The sequence below is a fragment of the Macaca fascicularis genome, chromosome 20 (genome assembly GCF_037993035.2).
Source record: "Macaca fascicularis isolate 582-1 chromosome 20, T2T-MFA8v1.1".
Taxonomy (NCBI): Eukaryota; Metazoa; Chordata; class Mammalia; order Primates; family Cercopithecidae; genus Macaca; species Macaca fascicularis.
Window position 1 is genome coordinate 53,512,937 of NC_088394.1, and position 9,227 is coordinate 53,522,163.

Below are 9,227 nucleotides of genomic sequence, written 5' to 3' on the forward strand. Positions count from 1 at the left end.
GACCTCCAGAGAAGCAGAGAAATGTTGGTGCGAGGCCCGCCAAGGGGGTCTCCATCTTCCTGAGATCTACCGTTTTGGCAGGGCTCTGTGGGACAGACCAAACTTCCTTCTACAGGTGATGAGATTGAGGTCCAGAGAGGGTCTGAGAGTTGCCCGAGGTCACACAGAGGATCCCGCCCACAGAAAGATTCCTCCATGAGCAGGGAAGCCCCCCTCCCAGGTACGGAAGCAGCCAGGCCTCCCTTGTTGAGGGGTGGGGAGAGGAGCGCCTGGGGCTCCTCCGAGGTTGAGGGTCTCTGTCTGGTTTCCTCTCATAGGATCCCCGCCCTTCCACCTGAGGACTGATGAGGTTAGCTCTGAGCGATGCTCCGGGAGCGTGGGGTTTCCACAGGTCCCCAGAATCTAAAACCAAGAAACAAAAAACCTCACGACAAATAGCGGCTGTTGCTGTTATCATGACAGTTAGTGAAAAACTTTGTAAAGATACAGTGATTAACACAGGGTGGACTGTGAGAGGGTGGAAGGCACCTATCCTTGTTTTGGAGGGGCAGTGCTATCATTTTGAGTTGGCCCTGGTCATGCAGGGACAGGGTGAAGCCAGGCCGAGGTCCCCCATGTCACAATCAGAGTCCAGGTGCTGCCCTGCCTGGAGCCGCCCTTCCCTGGTGCTGCCCACCTGAAGGCCATGGGACTCTCATCCTACTGAAGGGATGCCCGTGCTCGGGCTCCTTCGAGCCCCAACAGGGCGACTGGCAATTTCCTCAGGTGGTCAGGGGACTGACCCACTTGCAGGGATGCTGTGACCTGGGGCTGAGACCCTAGAGTCACAGAGAGGCCAGTTCACCAACTTTATCAACCTCCTTATGATTGCAATTCTTGTTTTATTCCTGACCCTACTGGAAAGTGGACTTGTGTTCTGTCATCTGCCCTGCAATGAGCTGGGGTGCCTGGAAAGTCAGCTCAGGGCCTGACTCAGGCTGGATCCTGACCAGGCGTCTAGTACTGACTCCGGGACACAGCTCTGCTAGAAGCGAGAAGCAGCATCTCCCACTGAGCCCTTCGTTCTGTTCTGTATCTTAGGGTAAGGCATCCCATTTAGGGGAATGTGGTTTCCTGAGCTATTTGGACTGAATGGTGATCGAAGCGCCACCGGGCTCTTGCCTCCTGCGGTCAGGGCCTCGCCTGGGATGGGACACCAGCCAAAGCTGCTCTGTACCCTGGCTGGGCCTCAGCCTCTCGGAGGCAGATGGACCTCCCTGCAGAGTGATGCCCATGTGCCCGTGCCTGGCAGCCGTGGTGGCCCTGACAGCACCCTGAAGCTCACTCATGGTCCAGAAGAGCTCCACTTGGTTTCTGCCTGGTTGACTCCCCAACACCCCCGTCTACCCCCCACTCAAGCCACCACGCATGAAGGACGCTCTCCAGCCAGAGAGATGAACCCAGTTGTGCATGGAGGCTTTTCAATTCTAATAGAGGAACCAAGAAATGTCCCCTTTGAAAGGAGAAGTATGTCACTGCCATGGGCTCCAGATACATGTACCCCACCTCCATCTGCAGTTGAGTGCCCCTTCTCTGGAAATCCACAAATATTCCAAGAGCTGGACTTCTTCTGAATCATCTCAAATTCTTCGAACTTCGCTGGTCTAGGGAAGGATGTGAGGAGGTGACAGAAGGCGGGGCAAGACCCTCAAAGAGGTTAAATAGGTCACTGCCACCCTCGACTCTCACCAGGGTGTCTCCCTAAGCAGAGGGACCCACACACAGAGACTCCCTCCTGGGCTCCTGGCACCATGGCCCCACTGAAGATGCTGGCCCTGGTCATCCTCCTCCTGGGGGCTTCTCTGCAGCACATCCATGCAGGTGAGAGCAGGAGACAGGTGGCCAGGGGTGGGCACCGGGAGGACAGGAGTTAGGGGCATGAAGCAACACACACATTTGTGTATTATTTACACCCCACCTACTCCCACAAAAGACATGAGAAGCCCACAGCACTAGGATTTTGAGGGAAATAAGCAGAGAAAAATGTTGATGATGACTCAGCTCTTGTGGGTGGGCTTGGTGAGGTCCAAAGCGAGCACAGCTCGGGCTGCAATGGCTGCGAGGTGGGGTCTGTGGCTGTAGTTGTGCAATGGAAAATGAACAATTCTCAAAATTATTTATTAGCCTCTGTTTTATTAACAGGTTTTATGCACAATGAGGGAATCAGCATAAAGATAGGATAATTGGTTCCAAAAGCATGTAAAAAAAGATTCTTTTTTTTTGAGATGGAGTCTCGCTATGTTGTCCAAGCTGGAGTGCAATGGTGCAATCTCAGCTCACTGCAACCTCTGCCTCCCGGGTTCAAGCAAGAATCCTACCTCAGCCTCCCGAGTAGCTGGTAATTCAGGGGCCCAGCCACCAGGCCACCAATGGATTTCACCATGTTGGTCAGGCTGGTCTCGAACTCCTGACCTCAGGCAATGCACCCACTTCGGCCTCCCAAAGTGCTGGGATTACAGGCATGAGCCTCAGCGCTCAGCCTGAAAAATAGATTCTTATATTAGGTTGGCAAAGGGAAGATGAAATAAGGTTGCCAGGTGTAGACATACAGGGACGCACACAGACACACACACGTAGGCACTCACAGGACACACAGGATCCCCCACAGACACACACAGACATGCATACCCACAAACACACGGGACCCCCACAGCATACACAGAGGCCTTACACACACTTGTGCACGGTAACACACAGACACACATACACATAGGCAGCTATGCACACGCAGTCACCACACACAGGTGCACACATGAACATGCACATGCAGATCTTCCATGAACAGCCTCCAGGAGACCCCGCAACCCACACCCAGATACTCACAGACACCCCTGCCCCGCTCCTCTCCCTGCAGCTCGAGGGACCAATGTGGGCCGGGAGTGCTGCCTGAAGTACTTCAAGGGAGCCATTCCCCTTAGAAAGCTGAAGACGTGGTACCAGACATCCGAGGACTGTTCCAGGGATGCCATTGTGTAAGTCCCCCCCAGCCCTACCCCTGCTCCTCGGGGCCAAGCTTGGGGACAAGTGCTCCCAGGAGCTCCCGGGACGGCCACTGGGGAGCAGGGAAGAGACAGTGGGGCCTTCCCCCCTGACCTCTGCAGGCTCCTTGGGGCAGTTCATGTTCCCCATGCTGTGGGACCCAAAATGGCTGCAGGCCATGAGGTCCAACCTGTTCCTTGATTTGTGGTGAAATCGAGGCCCCGGAAGCGATGAACACCCCCAGGTCACACAGCTGGTCAGGGGCAATGTGGTCACCTCCCCTGGCCTGGGCCTAAGCCCTGCCTGCAGTTTCCACGTCCCAGGCTCTAGGCCGCCTGGGGGCATGGGCAGGCTGAGGGGTGGGCACAAGGTCCTGCAGCCCTGGCTGCCTGGGAGGGTTGATGTCACTCAGGACAGAGCCTGAAGTCCCAGATCTGCCTCCAATGCCCTGTGTGACTGCAGCAACTTCTTGCCCCTCTTGGAGCCTTGGAATCCTGGTCAGCACAGGGTGGGGCCGTTCCAGGGACTCTGGGGGCCCTTCCCCCTCTGCCACCCCTGGTAACGTCCTCCTTCTGTGTAGTTTTGTAACTGTCCAGAACAAGGCCATCTGTTCGGACCCCAACGACAAGAAAGTGAAGAAGGCACTTAAATACCTGCAAAGCCTCTAGAGGTCTTGAAGCCTCCTCACCTCAGACCCCTGACTGTCTCCCGGGACCACCTGGGACCTCCACCGTTGGTGTTCACCGCCCCAACCCTGAGCACTTGGGTCCAGGGGAGGCCTTCCAAGGACAAAGAAGCGCCACAGTGAGGGAGATCCCATCCCCTTGTCTGAACTGGAGCCATGGGCACAAAGGGCCCAGATTAAATTCTTTCTCCTCAGTCTGTGTCAGCGTGTTCATCCCCACAGTGCAAGACGCGCTTCCACTCCAGCCTGTCACTCTGGGAGGGTCCTCAGAGAACATCTGGTTCTGCCCTGTGCAGGTTGGAAAGGGAGACTGAAGCTGAGAGGGGCACGTGGCTTCCGCAGACCACGCACCAGTGAGGGGAGGCCCTGGTGAGAGGCCCGGGCAGGGGCGGGGCTGGTGGGGTCCTGGGAGGCGGTGGCTGAATTCTGTCCCCACCCACCCCGAGGTCTCCCGGTTTCCCCCTAGCCCAGCTCCTGTTCTTGCTCCACGTGGAGTTGAGGACAAGCTTCCCCAAGGTGCTGGAGTCAATTTCACAGACTGGCCAGGAGCCTGCCGCAGGCCACAGCTCTGCCCAGTGCTGGGGAGCCCCCTGGCCGAGGGTGGCGGGACCTTGCAGCCCTGTCTCTGCCTCCCCCTGCACTCACTGCAGGCCAGCTGGCCCGGCTCCTCCTGGCCCTGGCTCCCTCTCCCTGCTCAAACTCCAGACCAGCTTCAGAGCGAGGGGGATCTGTGGGTCCTGGGTCCTTTCGGGGGCCGTGGGTCCTCCGCCTGCAGCTACCTTCCTAGCCCCCTCCAGCCCCAGGCAGGCGGGCACCACGCAGCCCTGTGGTTCCTCCTGACTGAAGTGTGATCCCCACCTGCCCGGGCTGACCTCCCCACTAGCTCAGCTGCGCCCAGCCTGCAGGAAGCCGGCCCAGCACATCTGCCCACCGACTCGCTCCCCCAGTTCTTAGCGACTGCCCGGAAGCCGACCCCCGGCTCCGCGTGGTTCTCTCATTGGTTCGTGTGTGTGTGTGTGTGTGTGTGTGTGTGTGTGTGTGTGTGTGTGTCAGTCCCAGCTCCTCCATTAGGTTGAGAGCCCCATGAGCCACTCCGGGGACCCCGCACCCCTGTGCTCAAAAAGATGGGGACTAGAGGCTCAGGACACCCCACCCCCAGACCCCTGCCCATGCCCAGCTACGGGCTGAGCACAGAGGAGTCAGGGCCTTCCCTTCTACTTCTCTCTCACTCTCCCAACCAGCGATGGGGCCGTGGCTTCTCTCTGAACACAGTTTGGCGGCAGGGGCATGGGTCCTTCTCTTCCGAGGACCTCGTGGCCGGCATTGTTTGGCAGGGCTGCGGTTAGAAGGGCAATTTCCAGGCCCGACTGTTGCCTCCTTCTGCCCCCTTGTGGCCAGTCAACTCATTGCAGGGCAGATGATAGAACGCAAGTCTACTTTCCAGTAGGGGCAGGACTAAAACAAGAACAGCGATAAAAAGGTTGATAAAACCAGTGAACTGGCTTCCCTGTGACTCTAGGGTCTCTTCGGTCGCAAATGGGCTCATATCCTGTCCTGATGCCGAGAAGGATCCTTTGAACAACTGCCTAAGACCCAGAGTTCTAGGGGTGGCCCAGTCTGAGTTCTTCCTGGAAAATTGTCCTCTGAATCCACCCGGTGGAGGATGATTTAAAAAGGGAGGGAGGCAAGGAGAAGCTCCTAAGGTAGCAAAGGCCAGCGACGGTTGGGGTCTAGACCCCTGCACCCTGCAGGCCAGAGCTGGAAGAACTCTCAGAGTGCAATGGCTGGATTTCGGCTCACTGCAACCTCCACCTCCCAGGTTCAAGCGATTCTCCTGCCTCAGCCTCCTAAGTAGCTAGGATTACAGGCGCCTGCCACCATACCCGGCTAATTTTTTTGCATTTTTAGTAGAGACAGGGTTTCACCATGTCAATCAGGCTGGTCTTGAACTCTTGGCCTCATGTGATCCACTCACCTTGGCCTCCCAAAGTGCTGAAATCCCAGGCATGAGCCACTGCGCCTGGCCTCCAGCAAACTTCGTTTAAAAAAGCAAGACCTTTTTTTCTCCCCCCCTACTGAAATCCTACTCAGAAGCCCATATTATAAGCTGAGATAAGTAGAGCTGCCGTGGAGGCCTGTGAGGAGGTGGGGAGTTGCCAGAGGGTCCCTGAAAGCGAGGTAGGGTGGGGGCGTTGCATAAAGGCAGGGAAGAGGTGGATCCAGGACTGGCAACAAAATGCACGATTCAGAATCCAAGTATTCACGAGCAGCATCCGGTGCAAGCTGGGGGATGGTGAGATGCAAGAGCTAGGACAACTGCCATGTGACCTCAGGGCATTTTAAGGAGGTGTGACTTGGAGGCTGCCATGATTGGAAAGCTGGGAGGGAAAAAGAGGAATGGTCAGGTTCGGGATGAAAAGTGAGGAGGAGTGCCAGACTTACGTTGCTTCTTTCAACTGATAGGTGCCTCCCCTCCTCCCCCACCCCACCCCTGCTTTTTTTTCTTTTCAGATGGAGTCTGGCTGTGTCCCCAAGCTGGAGTGCAGTGGTGTGATCTCGGCTCACTGCAACCTCTGTCTCCCGGGTTCAAGGGATACTCATGCCTCAGCTTCCTGAGTAGCTGGGATTATAGGTGTGTGCCACCATACCCGGCTGATTTTTGTATTTTTAGAAGAGACAGGGTTTTACCATGTTGGCCAGGCTGGTCTCGAACTCCTGAGCTCAAGTGATCCGCCTGCCTCAGCCTCCCAAAGTGCTGGGATTACAGGTGTGAGCCACTCTTCTGAAATCCAGTTTCTCTTCAACGTTCAACTCAGTGTTGCCTCCCCGGCAGCCACACAACCAGCCCTGGTCTCTCTGGTTGCATCTGAACCTGGGCTGTGTGTCCTCCACCTGCTGCCAGCGCTCACCTCAGTCTAATCCTGACCACACTCTGTCCCTTGTAATTGGAGCTGCTTGGGTGATTTACCCAGTAAACGCACTGAGCAGGTATTTGGGTCAGGAAACAGTACCAGACTCATTTATGAGGAGGGAAAAAAGCTTTGTGCATAGTGTATATTTGATTTATACATTTTCATCAGTGTTGCTTGGGTGAATTCCACAAGGGGCACTAGTGGGGAAAGAGAAATTTCCTGGGGAGCCCTAACAACCGGGCCTGAAACACATCTCATCTCCAAATGTGGAAATTAGAATTGGATTGTTCTCCAACGGCCCACCAGAGGGCACTCTGCTCTTAGGAGGAAGTTCTGAGGCTGATGCGCCAGAGGCCCTGACCCCACCAGCTGGACTCCAACCCCATGGCTGTCCCCAGGGGCTGGGATCAGCCACATCTGTTTGTAGCTGCACTAGGCCTTGAGGCAGGGGTGTCTGTAGCTGGCCAGCTCTTCTCTTGGGGGAACAGAAGCTAAGAAACCACCAATTACACTGCCTGGGGTTTGCTGGATGAAGAGGAAGAAGGAAGGAATGCTGCTGGGACTAGCAGGGCCACTAACTCCAGACGCAACCTGGGCAGTGCCGAGAGCTGTGGGCCGGGGTGTTTCCCTGTATTTTCTTAGAGACTGTATTTGTTCTATTTGGCATCCATTTATCACAGGGCCAAATCACAGGGCCAAAGGCATTTACACCTCCCCTGCAAGCCGGATTTTGCAAGTTTTTGAAAGTAGTAATAGTTACAAACCCTCCGACCAATCCCGATCACAGACCCCCCCAACCATCTACATTTAACTCTCACACCAAGCCAAGATTTCCCCTGCCCTGAATCACCCAGAGCCGGGTAGAGACAACTAGGGGCAGCCCCTATGCCCAAGGCCCTCTGGAATTATTCCAACTAGCCAGACCTGGGCTGCTTCCCCTGGCCTGCCTTGCCCTTCAAGTGGAAACCCCATGAAAGGCTGTGGCCTGTGCTGTTCTGAACCTTCCTTTCAGCCTCCTGACCAAACTTGGTGCTCCCTCTGTGGCCCCTGTGTGTGGTCCTGCGTGTGTGCCGTGCCCTGTTCTCCTGGGAGATGCAAGTAATAAATTCTTCTTTCAGTGGCCTTGGTTGCTCTGTGTTGTCACTCAGCCACCTCCATCAATTCAAATCCTGTGGGTACATTTAAAATTTTTTAAATTGACACATAGTAATTGTACACATTTATGGGGCACATGTGATACTTTGACACAGGTGTCCAATGCGTAATGATCAGATCAAGGTAATCAGGATATCCATCACCTTGAACATTTACCATTTCACTATGTTGGGAATGTTTCAAATCTTCTAGCCATTTTGAAACATACAATAGGCCGGGCATAGTGGCTCACACCTGTAATCCCAGCACTCTGGGAGGCCGAGGTGGGAGGATCACTTGAGCCCAGGAGTTTGAGACCAGTCTGGGCAACATAGTGAGACTCAGTCTTTATGAAACACAAAGTTAGCCAGGCATGGTAGCGTGCGCCTGTGCTGCCAGCTACCCAGGAGGCTGAGGTAGGAGGATCACTTGAGCACAGCAGGTTGAGGCTGCAGTGAACCGTGATGGCACCACTGCACTCCAGCTAGGGTGACAGAGGGAGACCCTGTCTCAAAAAGAAAAAAAAAAAGGCCAGGCATAGTGGCTCACACCTGTAATCCTAGCACTTTGAGAGGCCAAGGCGGGTAGGTCACCTGTTCAGGAGTTCTAGACCAGCTTGGCCAACATGGTGAAACCCTGTCTCTAAAAAATACAAAAAAAATTAGCTGGATGTGGTGGCAAGCACCTGTAATCCTAGCTACTCAGGAGGCTGAGGCAGGAGAATTGCTTGAACCCGGGAGAGGTTGCAGTGAGCCAAGATCGCGCCATTGCACTCCAGCCTGGGCAACAAGAGCAAAACTCCGTCTCAAAAAAAAAAAAGAAAGAAAGAAAAGAAAAAGAAATACACAATAAATTGTTTACTAGTCACCCTACTGTGCAATCAAACACTGGAAATTATTCCTTCTATCCATCTGTTTGTTTGCACCCATTAACCAATCTCTCCCCATCACTCCCTCTCTCCTAAATAGAACTACCATATGATCCAGCAATTCTACCACTAGGTATTTATCCAAAGGAAAGGAAATCAATATATCAAAGGGATACCTGCACCCCCATGCTTATTGCAGCACTATTCACAATAGCCAAGATATGGAATCAACCCGTGTCCATCAATGGAAGAATAAATAAAGAAATTTGGTACATGTACACAACGGAGTACTATTCAGCCATTAAAAAAAAAAAAAAAAAAGGAATCCAGTCATTTGCAGCAAAATGGATGGATAGTCATTATGTTAAGTGAAATAAGCCAGGCTCAGAAAGACAACTATCTCATGTTCTCACTCATATGTGGGAGCTAAAAAAGCTTATCTTTGAAAGTACATTTTAACACAAAGGGTCAGGGACCTGTTTGGAGTCTCTGCTTTGCCACTGACTGGCCATTGGACCTGGACACATGTGCCTCACCTGCCTGAGCCTATTTCTCCTTGAAGCAATGGAACTGGACCCGCTCTCACCTGTTTTGGGATGTGCCAATATGG

General features: G+C 54.0%; 1 protein-coding gene across 1 annotated transcript; it reads left to right on the forward strand.

Annotated features, from left to right (window-relative positions):
- The first annotated feature begins 1,725 nt into the window (after positions 1-1,725).
- On the forward strand, positions 1,726-3,895 carry CCL17 (C-C motif chemokine ligand 17). Its single transcript, XM_005592031.5, has 3 exons — positions 1,726-1,860; positions 2,894-3,011; positions 3,599-3,895. Exons 1-3 carry the CDS (start codon positions 1,791-1,793, stop codon positions 3,684-3,686), a joined length of 276 nt encoding a protein of 91 aa, XP_005592088.2. The 5' UTR covers positions 1,726-1,790; the 3' UTR covers positions 3,687-3,895.
- The last annotated feature ends 5,332 nt before the right edge of the window (positions 3,896-9,227 follow it).